This window comes from Myxine glutinosa, chromosome 1, assembly GCF_964187855.1.
Source record: "Myxine glutinosa chromosome 1, kmMyxGlut1.1, whole genome shotgun sequence".
Lineage (NCBI taxonomy): Eukaryota > Metazoa > Chordata > Myxini > Myxiniformes > Myxinidae > Myxine > Myxine glutinosa.
The window spans coordinates 315986021-316011969 of NC_136261.1; the positions used below are offsets into that span (position 1 = coordinate 315986021).

At 36.6% G+C, this 25949-nt stretch overlaps 1 protein-coding gene across 1 annotated transcript in view; it reads right to left on the reverse strand.

The window, feature by feature from the left end:
* The window catches only part of LCT (lactase), a gene marked incomplete in the record, with an annotated part of 262995 nt that overhangs the window by 40305 nt on the left and 196741 nt on the right, over positions 1-25949 (reverse strand). Inside the window, 4 exon segments of the mRNA XM_068096286.2 lie at positions 6342-6516; positions 6976-7204; positions 21147-21274; positions 23295-23768. Of these exon segments, the coding sequence (XP_067952387.2) occupies positions 6342-6516; positions 6976-7204; positions 21147-21274; positions 23295-23768 (1006 nt within the window).

Sequence of the window (25949 nt, forward strand, 5' to 3'; positions counted from 1 at the left end):
TGACGTCCTTTAGAACATGGTAGGTGAGTCATTTGTGACCCTAGTGGCCCTAACTCACCCATCCCCGAGTAGTGAAATGGACCTCAAGATCCGTGCTCTACCGCCGGTTCGCGATGAGGGACCCCAAGCAGACAAATGCATGCCATTGTACATGTCATTATTCAATATCTTCTTCTTCTTCTTTGTTTTCATCTATCCTGTATACATATGCACTTGTTTAAAATCAACACATCAATGAAGCATTCTGCTCCTGTGACCAAGTTCAGAACTTCTAGTTTTCTAACAAATTTATTACTTGCGAAAATCGAAGATTTTTCAAGTATATTGGTTGGTCTTGTGCGTTATTCTGTCTTTTTGTCTGTCTGTTTGTTTGTCTGTCTGTCTCAGAGAAAGGAAGAGAGAGAAGACAGAAGACAGACACCAGACACAAGAGGGAAAGGGCGCTTATGGGAAAAACAAATGCATAATATAACTAGTTTGTATGTCAGTCGTCTACAGGTCACAATTTCAACCGATCTTCACGAAACTTCACCAAATGGTAGAGTTCGTCATAAGCAAGAAGCTATTGTTTTTGGGGTCAAAACGTCAATAGGTCAACATAGGCCAAAGGTCACCAACTTTGTCAAATTTCTAAAATCCTTAATTTTCATCCGTTTGACTTGAAATTTTAAGAGGATTTGCATATCTGGTCACTGAATTCAACCCACAACGATTTTTGAGGTCAACATAGGCCAAAAGGTCAACATAGGCCAAAAGGTCAACATAAGCCAAAAGGTCAACATCGGCCAGATTTCTAAAATCCTCAATTTTCATCCAATTCACTTGAGAGTTTAAGAGGATTTGCATACCAGGTCACTAAATTCAACCACCAAGTATTTTTGAGGTCAAAACAGGCCAAAAGGTCAACATAGGCCAAATTTCCCAAAATCCTCAATTTTCATCCAATTCACTTGAAGGTTTAAGAGGATTTGCATACCAGGTCACTAAATTCAACCACCAATTATTTTTGAGGTCATCATAGGCCAACAACTTATTTTAGGGATTTCACAAGTATCCTGCTATGCACGACATATTGTACATCACTCCTTTCCTATGCCATCTCCAGGCGCTGCATAACGTCATTGCCGGGCACCGAAGGGGGCTCGGCAATGACGCACGCTGAAAGGAAGTACTCAGTTTTCACTCTGGTTGTTTTATTGTTGTACACCGCACCTTTCCTATGCCATCTCCAGGCATTGCAAATCGTCATTGCCGGGCACCGAAGGGGGCTCGGCAGTGACACACGCTGAAAGGGAGTACTCAGTTTTCTTTCTGGTTGTTTGTTTTCTTTCTTGTTGTACACCGCACCTTTCCTATGCCATCTCCAGGCATTGCAAATCGTCATTGCTGGGCACCGAAGGGGGCTCGGCAGTGACACACGCTGAAAGGGAGTACTCAGTTTTCACTCTAGTTGTTTTCTTGTTTTCTTGTTGTACACCGCACCTTTCCTATGCCATCTCCAGGCATTGCAAATCGTCATTGCTGGGCACCGAAGGGAGCTCGGCAGTGACGCACGCTGAAAGGAAGTACTCAGTTTTCACTTTGTTTGTTTGTTTGTTTGTTTTCTTTCTTTCTTTCTTTCTTGTTTGTTTGTTTGTCCGCGCGATATCTCAGCTATCCTTTGAGCTAGGAAGCTGAAATTTCGGCACAATAGTGAGCAAGTCCTTTTTCAAAAACAGTATTTTTTGTTTTTTGATTAATCAATTAATTGAGGAGTTATTTAATTATTAGCGATTAATTAAGTACTTATTTAATTAATCAAATTTCCTTTCTCTTCTGATCATTAACTCAGGCACCTTTTGAGTTAGGAAGCTGATATTTGGACATGCCAATGACCAGGTGATTTGGCTGCAAAGGCTATTTTTGATTGATTAATTAATCAATTAATCAATTATTTGATTAATTATTTAATTATTTGATTAATGACAATTTTTTTTTTTTTTTTAAGTTACAGATTCTGATGAAATGGTGGTGGTTTATGTGTTCTCTGACCGAATTGATGAATAATTTAATATTTTTATGATTATTATTTATTTATTTTCATTATTAATCATTTATTTATCTTCTTTCTCATTTGGCCAATATCTCAGGCACCTTTTGAGCTCAGAAGCTAATATTTGGACATGAGTGACCAAGTGATGTGGCTATCAAGGATATTTTTGATTTATTGATTAATCAATTAATCAATGAATCGATTAATTATTTAATTATTCGATTAATTACGAAAAAAAAAAAACAGATTCTGATGAAATGGTGGTGGTTTATGTGTTCTGTGACCGAATTGATTGATAATTTAATTTTTTAATGATTATTTATTTCTTTTCATTATTACTCATTTATTTATTTTCTTTCTCATTTGGCCAATATCTCAGGCACCTTTTGAGCTGGGAAGCTAATATTTGGACATGACAGTGACCAAGTGATGGCTATCAAGGATATTTTTGATTTATTGATTAATCATTTAATCGCTTAATTATTTATTGATTAATTGATTAATTATTTATTGATTAATCAATTAATTATTTGATTTTTTATTAATGACTTTTTAAATTAAATTTCTAAAAGATAGGTCTTCGTATGAAGCACTAGTGGTTTAGTTATGCTATTAGCCAATTGATTAAGAAAATATTTTGTGATAATTTTTTATTGATTTTCATTATACAATTAATTGATCAATTAGCGTACACCTCTCCCTCCCAATGCAGCCTCTATGAGCTGCACTGCGGTATTGCCGGGCGCCGGTGGTGCCCCGGCAATGCCACGCTGTAGGATATTTAATTATTTGGCAAGGGAGCGGTGTACTTGGAATGTATCTGTACTTGTTTGTTTGTTTGTTTGTCCGGGCGATATCTCAGCCATCCTTTGAGCTGGGAAGCTGAAATTTCGGCACAATAGTGAGCCAGTCCTTTTCAAAAACGGTATTTTTTGTTTTTTGATTAATCAAATAATTGAGGAGTTATTTAATTATTAGCGATTAATGAAGTACTTATTTAATTAATCAAATATCCTTTGTCTTCTGACCATTAACTCAGGCACCTTTTGAGTTAGGAAGCTGATATTTGGACATGCCAATGACCAGGTGATTTGGCTGCAAATGCTATTTTTGACTTATTAATTAATCAATTAATCGATTAATTATTTAATTATTCGATTAATGACATTTTTTTTTTTTAAAGTTACAGATTCTGATGAAATGGTGGTGATTTATGTGTTCTCTGACCAAATTGATTGTTAATTTAATTTTTTTAAGATTATTATTTATTTCTTTTCATTATTAATCATTTATTTATTTTCTTTCTCATTTGGCCAATATCTCAGGCACCTTTTGAGCTCGGAAGCTAATATTTGGACATAAGTGACAAAGTGATGTAGCTATCAAGGATATTTTTGATTTATTGATTAATCAATTAATCAATGAATCGATTAATTATTTAATTATTCAATTAAATACTATTTTCTTTATTTTTTTTTCAGTTACGGATTCGGATGAAATGGTGGTGGTTTATGTGTTCTGTGACCGAATTGATTAATAATTTAATTTTTTCATGATTATTATTTATTTATTTTCATTATTAATCATTTATTTATTTTCTTTCTCATTTGGCCAATATCTCAGGCACCTTTTGAGCTGGGAAGCTAATATTTGGACATGACAGTGACCAAGTGATGTGGCTATCAAGGATATTTTTGTTTTATTGATTAATCATTTAATCGATTATTTATTTTTTGATTAATCAATTAAGTATGAATTTTTTTATTAATGACTTATTTAATTAAATTTCTGAAAGATACATCTTCGGATGAAGCACTAGCGGTTTAGTTATGCTATTAGCCAATTGGTAAAGAAAATATTTTGTGATAATCTTTTATTGATTGTAATTATACAATTAATCAATCAATTAGTGTGCACCTCTCCCTCCCAATGCAGCCTCTATGAGCTGCACTGCGGTATTGCCGGGCACCAGGGGCGCCCCGGCAATGCCGCGCTGTAGGATATTTAATTATTTGGCACTAGCCGAAACCCGTGGAACATCCACGGAAGGGAGGATGTGGTGTATGGATAGAGTGTACGATTATGGATGGCATAGGGGATTTGCTTGTCCGAGTAAGAGTTAGGAAGAAAGATGAGAATGAAGAGTGCGTATATGAACAAAGTATTTATTGCAATCTACTTAAATGACAACGCTACGATATACTTTTGAAAAATGAATGGATTCGTAATAGGAATCGGCATAGCACCACTCTGGCCACACTGGCGCAGTGGTATGTGTCAATGGAAAGGAACAGCAGTAGAAACATAGACTTTTAAAAAATGAACGGATTAGTAAATCAACTGGAATTAGCCCCATACTGGCGCATTGGTAAGCGTCAATGTCAAGGCAGAGCAGTAGGAATATAATACAATGAACGCAGTATCAGAGGTTGAAATTATTTTAAAACTTCTGGATAAACAATGTTTGGGGTAATAGTCAAGCCTCTGACGACTCCTTGCATACTCGTATTATCAACCTTGATATACACATCTTTGAACGACCGTGCTCTTGAACATGCCACATATAACTGGCCGTGGGAGAAGACAGGAGCAGGCAAATAGATACCCAGTTTACGGAATGTTTAGAAATTATGGTAAACCCACCTGATGAGGTTAGCGTACACCGCGATCGACGACACCGGCACAAATGCATGCTCAGGATTGTCCACTCAGTGGACGGCTTGCTGTCGCCTTCGACTGTCCAATCAGCGGATGGCTTGCTTCGCCTTCACCCAGCAGACGCCAATAAGATGGCGTCGTATCGGCCGTTAATCGGATGCTTTTGGGCCCCAACGTCGGCTAATTCAGATTTTTCGAGTATGGTTGTACGTGATAAACAAAGAGCGCAGTTCGTAGATCGTAATTCCATTAGTGCCGTGGGCATCGGGTCACTGGGTGCGGCGTAAAAGGGATAACAATGTCGAGTCCTTACGCTATTATTATTTGGCATGGGGGCGGTGTACTTTGAATGTATGTGTACTTGTTTGTTTGTTTGTCCGGGCGATATCTCAGCCATCCTTTGAGCTAGGAAGCTGAAATGTCGGCACAATAGTGAGCAACTCCTTTGTCAAAAACAGTATTTTTTGTTTTTTGAATAATCAATTAATTGAGGAGTTATTTAATTATTAGCGTTTAATTAAGTACTTATTTAATTAATTAAATTTCATTTCTCTTCTGACCATTAACTCAGGCACCTTTTGAGTTAGGAAGCTGATATTTGGACATGCCAATGACCAGGTGATTTGGCTGCAAATGCTATTTTTGATTTATTAATTAATCAATTAATCGATTAATTATTTAATTATTCGATGAATTACTAAAAAAAAAAATTTCTTTCAGTTACAGATTCTGATGAAATGGTGGTGGTTTATGTGTTCTGTGACCGAATTGATTAATAATTTCATTTTTTAATGATTATTATTTATTTATTTTCATTATTAATCATTCATTTATTTTCTTTCTCATTTGGCCAATATCTCAGGCACCTTTTGAGCTGGGAAGCTAATATTTGGACATAACAGTGACCAAGTGATGTGGCTATCAAGGATATTTTTGATTTATTAATTAATCAATCAATCAATTTATCGATTAATTATTTAATTATTCGATTAATGACAATTTTTTTTTTTTTTTAAGTTACAGATTCTGATGAAATGGTGGTGGTTTATGTGTTCTATGACCGAATTGATTAATAATTTAATTTTTAAATGATTATTATTATTTATTTATTTTCATTATTAATCATTTATTTATTTTCTTTCTCATTTGGCCAATATCTCAGGCACCTTTTGGGCTGGGAAGCTAATATTTGGACATGACAGTGACCAGGTGATGTGGCTATCAACGATATTTTTGATTTATTGATTAATCATTTAATCGATGAATTATTTATTGATTAATCAATTAATTATTTAATTTTTTATTAATGAATTATTTAATTAAATTTCTAAAATATACATCTTCGGATGAAGCACTAGTGGTTTAGTTATGCTATTAGCCAATTGATTAAGAAAATATTTTGTGATAATATTTTATTGATTTTAATTATACAATTGATCAATCAATTATTGTACACCTCTCCCTCCCAATGCAGTCTCTATGAGCTGCACTGCAGTATTGCCGTGCTGTCGGATATTTAATTATTTGGCATGGGGGCCAAGTACTTTGAATGCATCTGTACTTGTTTCTTGTTTATTTATTTATGATACAACAGATGTCACAAATCTCACGAGGTGTTGAAGTGACAATAAGTAATTTGTTTATTGCTTACCTGAGGCCCCAAGGGACACATCGAAGCCATGATGCAGCTGACTTTGGCCACATTGGGTTGGTAAACAGATACATCTCCATATCAGCCTCGTAACCTCGCCATATGTTCCCATAAATGTGTCGGTTTTTCACCAGGCGTGTTGTGTAATAGTTGAGTGAAAAAAAATCGGATGTACCTAAAAACAAATGCATCATTATTGTCACACATATATTCGATATCAGTAAAAACATTAATAATCTAAAAAATTTTTATTTTTATTTTTTATGCAGCCTGTGGCTGGTGGTTGCATCATTTATTGTAAGCCAAGTATGAACTTTGTCAAATTTGTAAGCTTGTCATTTATTGTAAGCTTGTCTTTGTGCCAAATATGAACCACAAGCAGTCCATATATCTCCAAGATATGGTTGCGGACGCATGCATTGACAGACGGTTGAGACCCAATTCATAAGCCCACATTTCGGACTAATCCCAATGGGGGCTAATAACAGTAAAGATGCAAGGTATGTATAGAAATGCTAATATCATTATTTGTCATACAATGTGCTTGTGAAAGTGTCACAAAATAATAAATATCTGTTTTTGTCATCTACCATTTTGTACCCTATTATGTTGTTTTTAGACTCAAGGTGCATACCTTTGATCCACTTTTTTTGTTCCTCCGTAAATTCAGGTAGCCGAGACTTTCCAGGTGGGCTTCGTTCCTCGACCTTAATCTTCATCAAATATGGGTAATCTCCATCGACGTAGATGGGATGGGCGAACCAGCCGAGAGAAAACTGCACATAACGCTGCGCCGCTTCCACGTCCATTGGTGAATTAGGGTCCAATGGCTCTCCCCAGTGCGAATTCAGCACAATCGATACCTGCACAAGAATGTTTTAGCATTTTACTGTAGATTCATTATATACCACCCAAGTTCACGAGGATCCACATATATAACGAGTTCACAATGATACATATATATATAACTCGTTCACAAGAATACACATATATAAGTAGTTCACAAGGATACACATATATATATATATATATAACTAGTTCACAAGAATACACATGTATAAGTAGTTCACAAGAACACACATATATAAGTAGTTCACAATGATACACATATATAACTAGTTCACAATGATACACATATATAACTAGTTCACAAGGATCCACATATATAACGAGTTCACAATGATACATATATATAACTAGTTCACAAGGATCTACATATATAACTAGTTCACAAGGATCTACATATATAACTAGTTCACAATGACACACATATATAACTAGTTCACAATGATACACATATATAACTAGTTCACAAGGATACACATATATAACTAGTTCACAATGATACACATATATAACTAGTTCACAATGATACACATATATAACTAGTTCACAATGATACACATATATAACTAGTTCACAATGATACACATATATAACTAGTTCACAAGGATACACATATATAAGTAGTTCACAATGATACACATATATAACTAGTTATATATATATAACTAGCAATATATAACTAGTTCATATATAACTAGTTCACAATGATACACATATATAACGAGTTCACAATGATACATATATATAACTAGTTCACAAGGATCTACATATATAACTAGTTCACAAGGATCTACATATATAACTAGTTCACAATGACACACATATATAACTAGTTCACAATGACACACATATATAACTAGTTCACAATGATACACATATATAACTAGTTCACAATGATACACATATATAACTAGTTCACAAGGATACACATATATAACTAGTTCACAATGATACACATATATAACTAGTTCACAATGATACACATATATAACTAGTTCACAAGGATACACATATATAAGTAGTTCACAATGATACACATATATAACTAGTTCACAATGATACACATATATAACTAGTTCACAAGGATACACATATATAAGTAGTTCACAAGGATACACATATATAACTAGTTCACAAGGACCCACATATATAACTAGTTCACAATGATACACATATATAACTAGTTCATAATGATACACATATATAACTAGTTCGCAATGATACACATATATAACTAGTTCACAAGGATACACATATATAAGTAGTTCACAAGGATACACATATATAACTAGTTCACAATGATACACATATATAACTAGTTCACAAGGACCCACATATATAACTAGTTCACAAGGATACACATATATAACTAGTTCACAAGGACCCACATATATAACTAGTTCACAATGATACACATATATAACGAGTTCACAAGGATCCAAATATATAACTAGTTCACAATGATACATATATATAACTAGTTCACAATGAAACACATATATAACTAGTTCACAAGGATACACATTTATAACTAGTTCACAATGATACACATATATAACTAGTTCACAAGGACACACATATATAAATAGTTCACAAGGACACACATATATAAGTAGTTCACAAGGATCCACATATATAACTAGTTCACAATGATACACACATATATGTAGTTCACAAGGATACACATATAAAACTAGTTCACAAGGATACACATATATAACTAGTTCACAATGATACACATATATAACTAGTTCACAATGATACACATATATAACTAGTTCACAATGATACACATTTAAGTAGTTCACATGGATACACATATACAACTAGTTCACAAGGATACACATATATAACTAGTTCACAATGATACACATATATAACTAGTTCACAATGATACACATATATAACTAGTTCACAATGATACACATTTAAGTAGTTCACATGGATACACATATACAACTAGTTCACAAGGATACACATATATAAGTAGTTCACAAGGATACACATATACAACTAGTTCACAAGGATACACATATATAAGTAGTTCACAAGGATACACATATATAACTAGTTCACAATGATACACATATATAACTAGTTCACAATGATACACATTTAAGTAGTTCACATGGATACACATATACAACTAGTTCACAAGGATACACATATATAAGTAGTTCACAAGGATACACATATACAACTAGTTCACAAGGATACACATATATAAGTAGTTCACAAGGATACACATATAAAACTAGTTCACAAGGATACACATATATAACTAGCTCACAAGGACACACATATATAAGTAGTTCACAAGGATCCACATATATAACTAGTTCACAATGATACACATATATAAGTAGTTCACAAGGATACACATATAAAACTAGTTCACAAGGATACACATATATAACTAGTTCACAATGATACACATATATAACTAGTTCACAATGATACACAGATTTAAGTAGTTCACAAGGATACACATATATAACTAGTTCACAAGGATACACATATATAAGTAGGTCACAAGGATACACATATATAACTAGTTCACAATGATACACATATATAAGTAGTTCACAAGGATACACATATAAAACTAGTTCACAAGGATACACATATATAACTAGTTCACAAGGACACACATATATATTTAGTAGTTCACAAGGATCCACATATATAACTAGTTCACAATGATACACATATATAACTAGTTCACAAGGATACACATATATAAGTAGTTCACAATGATACACATATATAACTAGTTCACAATGATACACATTTAAGTAGTTCACAAGGATACACATATACAACTAGTTCACAATGATACACATATATAACTAGTTCACAATGATACACATATATAACTAGTTCACAATGATACACATATATAAGTAGTTCACAAGGATACACATATATAACTAGTTCACAATGATACACATTTAAGTAGGTCACAAGGATACACATATATAACTAGTTCACAATGATACACATATATAAGTAGTTCACAAGGATACACATATATAACTAGTTCACAATGATACTCATATATAAGTAGGTCACAAGGATAGACATATATAACTAGTTCACAATGATACACAGATTTAAGTAGTTCACAAGGATACACATATATAACTAGTTCACAAGGATACACATATATAAGTAGGTCACAAGGATACACATATATAAGTAGTTCACAAGGATACACATTTATAAGTAGTTCACAAGGATACACATATATAACTAGTTCACAATGATACACAGATTTAAGTAGGTCACAAGGATACACATATATAAGTAGTTCACAAGGATACACATATATATGTAGTTCACAAGGATACACATATATAACTAGTTCACAATGATACACATATATAACTAGTTCACAATGATACACAGATTTAAGTAGGTCACAAGGATACACATATATAAGTAGTTCACAAGGATACACATATATAAGTAGTTCACAATGATACACATTTATAAGTAGGTCACAAGGATACACATATATAAGTAGGTCACAAGGATACACATATATAAGTAGGTCACAAGGATACACATATATAAGTAGTTCACAATGATACACATATATAAGTAGTTCACAATGATACACATTTATAAGTAGGTCACAAGGATACACATATATAAGTAGGTCACAAGGATACACATATATAAGTAGTTCACAAGGATACACATATATAAGTAGGTCACAAGGATACACATATATAACTAGTTCACAATGATACACAGATTTAAGTAGTTCACAAGGATACACATATATAACTAGTTCACAAGGATACACATATATAACTAGTTCACAATGATACACATATATAACTAGTTCACAATGATACACATATATAACTAGTTCACACTGATACACATATATAACTAGTTCACAATGATACACATTTAAGTAGTTCACATGGATACACATATACAACTAGTTCACAAGGATACACATATATAAGTAGTTCACAAGGATACACATATACAACTAGTTCACAAGGATACACATATATAAGTAGTTCACAAGGATACACATATATAACTAGTTCACAATGATACACATATATAAGTAGGTCACAAGGATACACATATATAACTAGTTCACAATGATACACAGATTTAAGTAGTTCACAAGGATACACATATATAACTAGTTCACAAGGATACACATATATAAGTAGGTCACAAGGATACACATATATAACTAGTTCACAATGATACACATATATAAGTAGTTCACAAGGATACACATATAAAACTAGTTCACAAGGATACACATATATAACTAGTTCACAAGGACACACATATATAAGTAGTTCACAAGGATCCACATATATAACTAGTTCACAATGATACACATATATAAGTAGTTCACAAGGATACACATATAAAACTAGTTCACAAGGATACACATATATAACTAGTTCACAATGATACACATATATAACTAGTTCACAATGATACACATATATAACTAGTTCACAATGATACACATTTAAGTAGTTCACAAGGATACACATATACAACTAGTTCACAAGGATACACATATATAACTAGTTCACAATGATACACATATATAAGTAGTTCACAAGGATACACATATATAACTAGTTCACAATGATACACAGATTTAAGTAGTTCACAAGGATACACATATATAACTAGTTCACAAGGAAACACATATATAAGTAGTTCACAATGATACACATATATAACTAGTTCACAATGATACACATTTAAGTAGTTCACAAGGATACACATATACAACTCGTTCACAATGATACACATATATAACTAGTTCACAATGATACACATATATAACTAGTTCACAATGATACACATATATAAGTAGTTCACAAGGATACAAATATATAACTAGTTCACAATGATACACATTTAAGTAGGTCACAAGGATACACATATATAACTAGTTCACAATGATACACATATATAACTAGTTCACAAGGATACACATATACAACTAGTTCACAAGGATACACATATATAAGTAGTTCACAAGGATACAGATATATAACTAGTTCACAAGGATACACATATATAAGTAGGTCACAAGGATACACATATATAACTAGTTCACAATGATACACATATATAAGTAGCTCACAAGGATACACATATAAAACTAGTTCACAAGGATACACATATATAACTAGTTCACAAGGACACACATATATAAGTAGTTCACAAGGATCCACATATATAACTAGTTCACAATGATACACATATATAAGTAGTTCACAAGGATACACATATAAAACTAGTTCACAAGGATACACATATATAACTAGTTCACAATGATACACATATATAACTAGTTCACAATGATACACATATATAACTAGTTCACAATGATACACATTTAAGTAGTTCACAAGGATACACATATACAACTAGTTCACAAGGATACACATATATAACTAGTTCACAATGATACACATATATAAGTAGGTCACAAGGATACACATATATAACTAGTTCACAATGATACACATATTTAAGTAGTTCACAAGGATACACATATATAACTAGTTCACAAGGATACACATATATAAGTAGTTCACAATGATACACATATATAACTAGTTCACAATGATACACATTTAAGTAGTTCACAAGGATACACATATACAACTAGTTCACAATGATACACATATATAACTAGTTCACAATGATACACATATATAACTAGTTCACAATGATACACATATATAAGTAGTTCACAAGGATACACATATATAACTAGTTCACAATGATACACATTTAAGTAGGTCACAAGGATACACATATATAACTAGTTCACAATGATACACATATATAACTAGTTCACAAGGATACACATATACAACTAGTTCACAAGGATACACATATATAAGTAGTTCACAAGGATACACATATATAACTAGTTCACAATGATACACATATATAAGTAGGTCACAAGGATAGACATATATAACTAGTTCACAATGATACACAGATTTAAGTAGTTCACAAGGATACACATATATAACTAGTTCACAAGGATACACATATATAAGTAGGTCACAAGGATACACATATATAAGTAGTTCACAAGGATACACATTTATAAGTAGTTCACAAGGATACACATATATAACTAGTTCACAATGATACACAGATTTAAGTAGGTCACAAGGATACACATATATAAGTAGTTCACAAGGATACACATATATATGTAGTTCACAAGGATACACATATATAACTAGTTCACAATGATACACATATATAACTAGTTCACAATGATACACAGATTTAAGTAGGTCACAAGGATACACATATATAAGTAGTTCACAAGGATACACATATATAAGTAGTTCACAATGATACACATTTATAAGTAGGTCACAAGGATACACATATATAAGTAGGTCACAAGGATACACATATATAAGTAGTTGACAATGATACACATATATAAGTAGTTCACAATGATACACATTTATAAGTAGGTCACAAGGATACACATATATAAGTAGGTCACAAGGATACACATATATAAGTAGTTCACAAGGATACACATATATAAGTAGGTCACAAGGATACACATATATAACTAGTTCACAATGATACACAGATTTAAGTAGTTCACAAGGATACACATATATAACTAGTTCACAAGGATACACATATATAACTAGTTCACAATGATACACATATATAACTAGTTCACAAGGATACACATATATAACTAGTTCACAAGGATACACTTTTATAAGTAGTTCACAAGGATACACATATATAAGTAGGTCACAAGGATACACATATATAACTAGTTCACAATGATACACAGATTTAAGTAGTTCACAAGGATACACATATATAACTAGTTCACAAGGATACACATATATAACTAGTTCACAATGATACACATATATAACTAGTTCACAAGGATACACATATATAAGTAGTTCACAAGAATACACATATATAAGTAGTTCACAAGGATACACATATATAACTAGTTCACAATGATACACAGATTTAAGTAGTTCACAGGGATACACATATATAACTAGTTCACAAGGATACACATATATAACTAGTTCACAATGATACACAGATTTAAGTAGTTCACAAGGATACACATATATAACTAGTTCACAAGGATACACATATATAACTAGTTCACAATGATACACATATATAACTAGTTCACAAGGATACACATATATAACTAGTTCACAAGGATACACTTTTATAAGTAGTTCACAAGGATACACATATATAAGTAGGTCACAAGGATACACATATATAACTAGTTCACAATGATACACAGATTTAAGTAGTTCACAAGGATACACATATATAACTAGTTCACAAGGATACACATATATAACTAGTTCACAAGGATACACATATATAACTAGTTCACAAGGATACACATATATAACTAGTTCACAAGAATACACATATATAAGTAGTTCACAAGGATACACATATATAAGTAGTTCACAAGGATACACATATATAAGTAGTTCACAAGGATACACATATATAAGTAGTTCACAAGGATACACATATATAAGTAGTTCACAAGGATACACATATATAACTAGTTCACAAGGATACACATATATAAGTAGTTCACAAGGATACACATACATAACTAGTTCACAATGCTACACATATAGAACTAGTTCACAATGATACACATATATAAGTAGTTCAAAAGGATACACATATATAACTAGTTCACAAGGATACACATATATAACTAGTTCACAATGATACACATATATAACTAGTTCACAATGATACACATATATAACTAGTTCACAATGATACACATATATAACTAGTTCACAATGACACACATATATAACTAGTTCACAAGGATACACATCTATAAGTAGTTCACAATGATACACATATATAACTAGTTCACAATGATACACATATATAACTAGTTCACAATGATACACATATATAATTAGTTCACAATTATACACATATATAAGTAGTTCACAATGATACACATGTATAACTAGTTCACAAGGATACACATATAACTAGTTCACAAGGATACACATATATAAGTAGTTCACAATGATACACATATATAACTAGTTCACAATGATACACATATATAACTAGTTCACAATGACACACATATATAACTACTTCACAAGGATCCACATATACAACTAGTTCGCAATGATCCACATATACAACTAGTTCACAATGTCCCTCAATACCCTAACAGGTCTCTGGTTAGTCAAGTCCCCATCCAGTGACACAAACCCCTCTGAAATAAAAGGTTTGTAACCCTCTTGAACAAGGTCGTTCTGCGATGCCGTAACTTTGACATGGGAACCTTCACAAGGCACTGTCCTCCAAGGACGATTTATCGCATTAGCCAATGCATTCGGAGTTGCACTAGTTTGACTCCGCTCCTGATTTTTACTTTTCAGGGCGTAACATTGGGACATCAAATGCCCAGGTTTCTTGCAAAAAGCGCAAGTAGGCCAGGAGGAAAAACTCGTGGTCTGCCTCGGGCCCCCCGGAAGATAAGTCTGTCTTGGAACTGTAGTCTTCTGACCCCTAAAAGTCGCGGTCTCAGATTTGTCCCCATAGTCCTCTCTAGGCCGCCTCCATGAATATTTGTTCTCCGCACCTGATTTACCATAACTCCCCTGGCTAACTCTAGACGGGAAGTTAGGTTTGTGGAACCCAATCCTGTGCGTCAAGGCATAGTCAATTAGTCATGTGCCACTGTTGCTGCCTCATACAACTCTGGTACTTTCTTCTCATCCAGATGTACTTTAATGTCCACGTGGACAAACTGTTTGAATTCCTCCACCAAGATCAATTGTTGTTACAGGTTGAAGTCTTTCCCAATCTCCTTCGAGTCACACCACCTATCAAACATGGTTTCCTTCATTCTGGCAAACTCCACATGGGTCTCACTCTCCCTCTTCCTGGCATTCCTGAGTTTTTGCCGGTAAGCTTCAGGGACCAATTCATAGGCTTTGAGAATGGCTTTCTTCACTTCCTCATAATCTGTACATTTGTCAATCGGTAAAGCCGAAAATATATCTTGAGCTTTACCCACCAGAACACTTTGCACTAACATAGTCCAGGACCCCACAGGCCATTTTAACATTTGAGGCACTTTTTCAAAATGTAAAAAGAACTTGGCTACCTTCTTTTCATTGAAGGGTGGAACCAGCCTCACATGCCTACCGACATCCCAAGTGTTCTGACTAGTTGGCGAACGAGCCAGCATGGATACTACTTCTCTCCGTTCTCCCAGTAATTCCAGCTCCTTGAGTTTAAGTTCCTTCTGATACTCCATGTCCCATTCCTTTAACTCCCTTTCGGCTCTCCTTTCCTCTGCTCTTTCCTCTGCTCTTCTTTCCTCGAGTTCTCGTTCCTGTTCTGCTCTTTCCTTTGCTCCTCTTTCTTCGGCTTTCCATTCCAACTCTTTTAACCTTTCCTGGCTCTGCAGTTGCATCTCCATTTTCCGGAGCTCCACATTTCCTTTCTCCTCGGGTAACCAATCCAAGGCTAACTCTTCCCATGTTCCTTGTCCCACTAGAGACTCCACCACCAATGTCTGAATCTCAGCTTTCTTCATAATAACTCGGACCTCTAAGTTAAAATATTTGGCCAATATCATGAGTTCCGATCTTTTTGACGCCTGGAACTGTGCCTCATTAGGGGACGCCGCAAACTTTTCTGGGTCAAACACCATGGTGACTATTAGTTAGCACCTGTTAACCTTCACACACAAAAAAATTCCAATTTTTGAAAAAATTTGGGAATGTTAGGAAATTCCAAATTTGGGAATTTTGGGAATGTTAGGGAATTCTATCCCGGACGAGGCGCCCAATTTCTGTTATGTGCTCCTCCCCAAACCCTGGTCACGGTGTACCGCTGAGCCCCGAGAGGAGTCACGGCAGAAAGATGTGTTATTCTGTATGTCAAAGATCAATGGTGAAACCACACCAATTGTTACCAACAAACAAGTATTGTATTAAAGTCACACAAGAATAACCATAGAACAACAATATTAATCAATTGTACAACCAATATATAATTCCTATGATGGTACCATCAGTTTCGTACAATATAACTCACTGTGCCCCAAGTGAGCGAAAATAACATTCCCAATGTCTCTGTCCCGGCGTCAAGCCAAAGTTGGTTCCGGCTTCAAGCCAAAGTCGATCCACTCCAGTGATTGTCTGAACGATGTTGTATCGAGACCAGAATCCCGCTCGGTTGACAGTCACACTGCCAAAGATAGGCAAAGGTGTCCTCAAGAGGCGGCTGGGAACTCACACCTTCGGGTATGGACGTTCAACGGCTCCCAATCGGCGAACCGCAAATTCACACTCAAAATCCACATTACACACACACACCAGGTTACGTCTGGATGCGGTGAAATGGTTGAAGCGAGGTGAAAAACCTGGAGCGATGCAAAAATCCAGCGCGAGGCAAAATGGCCAACGGTCCGTTGTCGAGACGTAACGGCACTCTAATGATTCTCTTCGGAGTCAACCGCAAAACCTGTCACGCAGGTTTATCTGTCACAGCGATAACAACTCTGTCGCAGGAATCCCTTTCCCAGGAAACCACAAAGTTCGCTAGTGACCCCCGTTCGCCAGCGTTTGCTCCAGACCTCCAAGTAGCTCGGCTCCTTCTCCGACCTTACTCGCTCCGTCTCCGGAAAGCTCCGTCTCTTCGTCCTCTTTTTCTTCCTCCTCTTTGTCCGGTTCCTGATCCGGTTTCCGGTTTCTTTTAAAACACGAACTTTTTTTTACCTTTTGAAAACAGTAATCTCTATTTCACTTGAACGATAACAATAAATAATAGTACATGCAACCAAAAATGTTTACAGTGGATGAGAACCACAACAACGGAAGTGATGAATCCATAACACTAGTTCACAAGGATACACATATATAACTAGTTCACAAGGATACACAAATGTGACTAGTTCACAATGATACACATATATAACTAGTTCACAATGATACACATAGAGCACCAGCTCACAAGGCTACACATGTATAACTAGTTCACAATGATACACATACAGGACTAGTTCACAATGATACACATACAGTACTAGTTCACATGGATACATATATATAACTAGTTCACAAGGTTACACTTTCTATTTTTTGCATACAAGATCGAGGCTCGTGTAAGAGCTAACATTAAATCACATAAACACAAACTGACACATAAAACATATTATGATAAAGGGAGCGGGAGACAAGATGGGGGGAGAGAGAGGGAAGCACACAAATATAACAGTGGAGAACAGGGACATCGGGAGATCTTTTGGAGGGAGAGGGCTTGGGGGGGCATGGGAAGGGGGGGGGGGGGGTTGTGGGAGAGGTATAAAACACATGGACACTGCTAGGACTTCCAGGAAAGAAGTTGGTATTTCAAAAAAGTGGACCTGGGGTGAATTAACGGGGGTAGAAAAGATCAAGGTTTTGGATGGGGGAAGATAAGAGATGGTGGTGAACAGCTGTTTTAAAGACCTGGAGGGAGGAGTGGGATTGAAGAGAGTGAGGGAGTTTGTTCCAGAGGCGGGAGAAAAGAGGAATGAAGGAGTGAAGGTGAGCAGAGAGTCTTGATTTGGGCAGTTTCACCATAAGAGGGTTTCTGGCAGATCTTGTGCGACCTGTAGGAATATTTGGGGGACAGAGCACAGATCGAGCTGGGGGAGCTAGGCCCGAGAGGAGTCGGTAGAAGACAAAGACCACCAACCTGCCTGCGGTGAGTGAGTGAAAGGCCCTCGGGGATAGCTTCATCGCCGGAGATTCCAATGATTTTGAAAGCTTTGGTTTCAACAGCGTGAAGCCGAGATAGGTGTGAGGCAGGAGCACCGGCCCAGAGGGGGGGAACAGTATTCCATTGAGCTGCGGATGAAAGCCTTGTATGTGGTGAGGAGCTCAGGTGTGCCAAAGAAGGACTTCACACGACGGAGGATGCCCAGTCGGCGACTAGCTTTGGAGGCCAGCTTGGAAATGTGGTTGTCCCAGGAAAGATCATGGCAGATATTGAGACCCAAAAGCTTGAGTGACAGAACTTCTTGGAGAGGATTGTTCAGAAAGTGGATGGGAGAGTTGTCCAGTCGGTCTTTTCGGAGAGACATAGTAAAAGTGTGAGATTTTTCAGGATTGAAAGACATGTTCCACTTATTTGACCAGTCTGTGATTTTGTCGAGGTCTGCAGAGAGTGAGGAGGCTGCAGACTGCCGATCTGAGGGATGAGGTATGGAGCGGCAGAGAGTGGAGAGATAGAGAGGATTTTCCAGAGAGTCGGAGAGATCATTGATGAAGACCAGAAAAAGCACAGGGTCCAGAATACTGCCTTGTGGAACTCCAGCCTGAACTGGAAGGGGAGATGAGAGAAATCTATTCAGGGCCACACGTTGACTACGACCAGAGAGGAATTTACTACCGCAAGCCATGCATGTAGATTTCCATGGATACCATAGGAGGAGAGTTTCGTGAGCAGAGCGGGGTGCCAGACCGTATCAAAGGCACGTGATATGTCAAGGGAGACAGCTCTGATTTCCTGTTTGGCATTGAGGACCTCCATCCATTGTTGAGACAGCAGAAGCAGTATGTCCAGAGTAGAGTGACCTGGTCTGAAACAAAATTGATGATCAGTGATCAAGCCATTGGAGAAGAGGAAGGATTTGATATCCGAAGCAATGATGGATTCCATGACTTTGCTGATAATTGGGAGCAGGCTGATTGGTCTGTTCTGATCTGTTTTTGCACCTTTTTAATGTAAAGTGGTAATGTTGGCTAAAGCGTTGAACATATAGTACTAATTCACAATGATACACATACAGTACTAATTCACAAGGATACACATACGGTACTAGTTCCTTGTGTTGACCTTTTGATCTCAAAAAGAGTTGCTTTCCCAATTCAGTGATGCAATATGCAATTGCTTTTCAAATTTGAAGTCAATCGAATGGAAAATTAAGATTTTGTCGACAAAAATTAATTTTAGTAGTTTAACCTTGAATTGACCTTTTGACCTCGAAAATAGTTGGTTTCCCTATTCATTGAGGCACTATGCAATTGCTGTTTAACTTACAAGTCAATAGGATGAAAATTGATCGATTTTCAGATGAAAATTGATGATTTTAGAAGTTTGACCTTGAGTTGACCTTTGCCATTTTGACCTCAAATATAGTTGGTTTCCCAATTCAGTGAGGCACTATGCAATTGCTGTTTAATTTACAAGTCAATAGGATGAAAATTGATTGATTTTCAGATTGAAAATTGATGATTTTAGAGGTTTGACCTTGAGTTGACCTTTGACCTTTTGACCACAAACATGGATGGTTTGCCAATTCAGTGACTCAAATTTGCAAATCCTGTTCAACTTTCATGTTCATCAAATCAAAAATAACGGTTTTTAGAAATTTGACCTCAATATGACCTTTGACCTCAAAATCAATAAGCTTCTCAGTTGTGACTACCCTTCAACTTGGTAAAGTTTCATGACGATCGGTTTAGAATTGTGACATGTAGCTGATTGACAAACAGACAGACAGAATAACAAAGTCAACCGACCAATATTCTTGAAAAATCTTCGATTTTGCAAGTGATAAATTGTTCCGCGTCACAAACCCAACCTATCCAGCAAATATCATCAGAATCCACCGAAAACATAACCTCCATCCATCTTCGGTGGTGAAGGTAAATATACGACATCAAGAGTATTTGGGAATATATTTTTTAAATTGCTTGTGACGTTATATTTTCGACACAACCATTTTTGTGTATAGCGTTTGCAAACTGAGTTTGGATCATGAGGAGGTGTCATAAAAATGATTCAAAAGATGATGACTGTTGCAAAGACATCTCAAGCTTCATTTCCAATAATAATACCTTACTTCTCAATATATACCATCCTTACCTTTCCTGCCTGAATATTTCGATATTTGTCATTGTAAATGTGCCAGGCTTCAGCATGTGAACGGATGATGATGTGGGCAACTTTGTAAGGATTTTCCAAAACTTCAAACTCACCCGGGGCTGCGACGCCTGTGAAACAATCACAATAATTATTTGATGTTTCGACCCCATTTTTGAACAATTTATTTTCAATGAAATGTGTGGGAGGCAAAAGGGAGGAAGACGTTTCTTAAAATGAAAATGTTCAATCAAAATAGTTTTGACATGGGGATAATGAGACAACATTACTTGGATGGATCTGGTGCATGAAGACAAACAAATAGGAAAGGTAAGACATGAAAAACTGACCTTGTGTACAATAATAACTCAATAAATACCCTGCTAGTGGCACCAAAATACCGCACCCTCTCGATGAAGGGGGGCAGAACAGGTGAGGACTTATGACAAGCATAGGTTGGTCTCTTGCTCTACCACACTGATGGCTTCTGAAGGCCCGTGTCGTGTAGGATGGCAGAAGCAATGTCAGGAGATGAGGGATTATGGGGGAGATACAGCCATGTCTCTCCAAAGCTGTGCTTCCTGTCGGGGCTATGAGGTAGGTGCTGACCTCCTTATGTCCGACTTCAAATGCCGTGCACATGCGCAGTCACTGCTCTTTTCACCTCCAGGACGCCCTCATGCACTGCAGACCCATCTCAGGCTTTTTTGGCCATCCAGGGCTCCATAGACCATTTCGCCACCATGGCCTAAAGTCCAATGGCCAGACAGCATTTGATGACGTGCATTTACAGCACTAAACGTTTTTTGTGTGCCTTCGGTGTTAAATGCCACAAGTCCTCCACCATTCGCCTGTTTACAGGTGGTTTTACACAATACAACCTTCCCCTATTCTGCTTTGAGGTGCACACTCACTGCCTCCTCTGTGTACCTTTAACCATATGACTTACCTTTACAGATATCTAATAAATGAGTAATACTACCCTACTTTTTTTTTTTGTGTGTGTGTATGTTTGTGTGGCCTAAACTGAAAGCGTGTAAGAGCTAACATTGATGACAAAAAAACAAACTGACACATAAAACATATAATAAGGGGAGTGGGAGACAAGATGAGGAGAGAGAGGGAAGCACACAAGTACAACATTTGAGAGCAGGGACATCGGGAGATCTGTGGGAGGGAGAGGGCTTGGGGGGAGGAGGCGTGGGAAGGGGCGTGGGGGATGGGAGAGGTAAAAAAACATCTTGTATCATAAATAAATAAACAAGAAACATATCGTGCACAGCACGATACTTGCGAAATCCCTAAAATAAGTTGTTGGCCTATGATGAGCTCAAAAATACTTGGTGATTGAATTAATTGACCAGACATGCAAATCTTCTTAAAATTTCAAGTTAATCGGATGAAAATTGAGGATTTTAGAAATCTGGCCTATGTTGACCTTTTGGCCTATGTTGACCTGTTGGGCTATGTTGACCTCAAAAATAGTTGGGGGTTGAATTCAGTGACCAGATATGCAAATCCTCTTAAAATTTCAAGTCAAACGGTTGAAGATTAAGGATTTTAGAAATTTGACAAAGTTGGTGACCTTTGGCCTATGTTGACCTATTGACCTTTTGACCCAAAAAACAATAGGCTTCTTGCTTATGACCAACTCTACCATTTGACCAACTCTTGCTTATGACCAACTCTGCCATTTGGTGAAGTTTTGTGAAGATCGGTTGAAATTGTGACCTGTAGGCGACTGACATACAGACAGATAAACAAACAGACAGATAAACAGACAAACAGATAAACAGACAAACAGACAGAATGAAAAATCACTCACATGGACACAGCTAGGACTTCCAGAAAAGAAGTCGGGATCGTCTCGGTACTTGATCACATGGTCCATACTATTCTCCCCACATTCTAGCTATGATCCCCCCCCCCCCCCCCCCCCATATTTTATATGCCACAGTGTGTCTGCGAGTGAGTTGTTGTGCGTGCACATTTTAGTTGGTGCCCTTCTGAGGAATGACCTTGTGTGTGTGTGTGTGTGTGTGTGTGTGTGTGTGTCTGATTAAGCATCTGCTGTATCTCGTTCCAATATTTTCCTCTTACTAGCAGAGTTATCATATGATTACAGCTGTATTTTTGAAAAGAGAAACCTACCCAGGCCATAGCCGAGCCACGCGGTGTTATATGGCTCATTGAAAGTAAACCACAGCTGAACACGGTCACCGAAGGTGTTGAAGCAGAAATCTGCATAGTTAGCAAATACTTCAATGATGCTTTCGTTGAGCCAGCCACCCATACTCTCCTGCAGTGCTTGTGGAAGGTCCCAGTGGTACAGTGTGACCATGGGTGTAATATTCAACGCTATCAGGTTGTTGATAAGCTTGTTGTAGTAGTCGACACCAGCTTTGTTGTAGTTGGTGGAATTTCCAACGCCCTCTGGAAAAATGCGAGGCCAGGACAGTGAAAATCGGTAATGGGTAGCATTGAGTCGTTGTAGCGCAGCGATGTCAGCATCGATTTGGTGGTACGAGTCACACGCAACATCGCCACTGCCTCCTCCAAAGATCCTATGGCTGTGCACGTAATGATCCCAAATGGACTCGCCTTTTCCACTTTCATTCCAAGCACCTGCCACACGCAAACACACAAACTGGTGAATATGGAACATTTGAGATATTTAACCCATAAAGTGGTGGATTTTGAAAAGATTTCTTGTGCTTATGAGGCCAGCACTAAGGTCTGCCTTTTTTATAAGCAAAAAAGGTAAAAAAATCAAGCATTTGAACAGCCTTGGACGTGCACCTTGACCCCTTTCTCCACCAATTAGAAGCAAGCTTTCATATGTTAGCACGGGTACATTTATACATTGTAAGAAAGGTCATGATTCGTTCTTTGTGTTGATGTCAGTTTAAACTCATTTACATACAAATAGCGGCTAGAACACGCCCTTATAATGACCATATTTGGTAGGGCCACGATCGTGGCCCAACGCGCTTTATAGGTAAAGAAGTCTCTAATATGAAAGTTTATTCTCCAACCTCTCATGATTACAGAGGAATTTAAAAATATGTGAATACTAGCAGGCGTATACGGTGTTTCCCGGTGATGTTCGAATCCTGTTGGTATTTTGAAGAAATCAATTTTTTTGCTGTTTTTTGTTTTGTGGGTGCCTAAACACTCCCCGATGTACACCCACGAAGAAAAAATTATATTTAATATTACTAGTACACCCGCTGATTACGGGAGCGGCAGGGAGGGTCATTCTTCTTTGGGGTACATAGATTACAGCCGATCTATGGTCTGGTCTCAAGACCATTGTGTGTGTGTTCATTTACCAAGTTTCTTGTGGAGAGATCGCCAAGTGGTTTAAGCATTCTAGCAAGCACTCCATTCAAAACCGTTAAGGAACGGCTGGCTTTGCAAGCACAAGCTCGCTGCTTGGTAAATGAGCACACCCGGGCTCCTCCCTTTCAATTTCGTGTTAAACAGAAGGAGCGAGTTTCAAAAGTTCACTACGAAAAACGCGACGTTAGCGCCAGGAACGGTAATGTTATTAACCGAACACCTTTTGGGTATCTAGAGTAGATCTTCGCTGAGTTCTGTAAGTAAAACTTACCTCACGGATGTCGGGATTCCTCCAAATTTCTTCATTTAGTGTTATAAACAGCATCAGCGGCTGTTTAAAAAGCTCATCATTCGTGTTTGTGGTTGATAGTATTCATTAATGTTCATTTACTTCTGGTAGAGGCCATTGCTCCCACGAAAACGCCATTTTGATCCACCACGTGGTAACCCGGGTTGCCCCGTGATTTTTAATCATTTCACATAATTAATAATGTGACACAAAGGATTTTCCTATCACGCGAACCCGGGTTACACTCCCCCTAAAATAGATTAATTAATTATGTAAAATGATTAAAAATCACGGGGCAACCCGGGTTACCTCGTGGTGGATATTTATTGATAACCTATTTAGATGCATTGACTCGCCTGAAAAACCCCTTGGGGAGGTGGGATATTATTGGTATTAATATTGTTTTGTAATAACATTAATATTATGCTATTATCGTTAGTTTTGTTATTCGAAGTGGCAGGAAGGGTCAATTTGTTATTCGATTTTCGAAGCGAATTTGTTATTGGAAATACGTCACGATAAAGCTAATTTAACATTTATATACACCTCAACGTGCAATCCCATTGACGGCAATGGCAGGCAAACTCGCTCTGGGGGAGAAAACCCCCTTGGGGAGGGGGAAAAAAGAATGCGCTACAACCATCACTGTGTAACCCTTGGTCATCCTGTCAAGTTTGGTTGAGATTGGATAAGTAAGGACAGAATGTATTGGCGTCAAAAATTCATCGGACAGACAGACACAAATGGCGTATTTTCGTATGATTACACACACACTAATCAGAGTTAATTTAATATTAGCTTTCATATAGCTACAAAGGCTCAGCCACTATGAAGCGATTAAAAAAAAAAAAAAAATGCACTCTTTTTCAAAACTTTGAGGAACAAATTTTTTGAGGAACTTCTTTTGATGGATGTTTTTTTTGATCCACAACCATGATCTTTTCCACCCTCATTAACCCCCAAGCCCACCTCTTTCTGGGTTTCCATTTTTTCCATCAACTTCTGTGATTAAGAGTTTGTGACGGTATCCGTCTTGTTCACCCCTGTGTCCTCCACTTGCTCTCATTCTGACCCCCATCCCTTATTTGTTATTTCTCCAAGTTCCCCTATATTTTGTCCCTCAACCCTGCTGTTGGTGCATCCCATCCACCCTCTCTTTGTACCGTTCCTTTTAT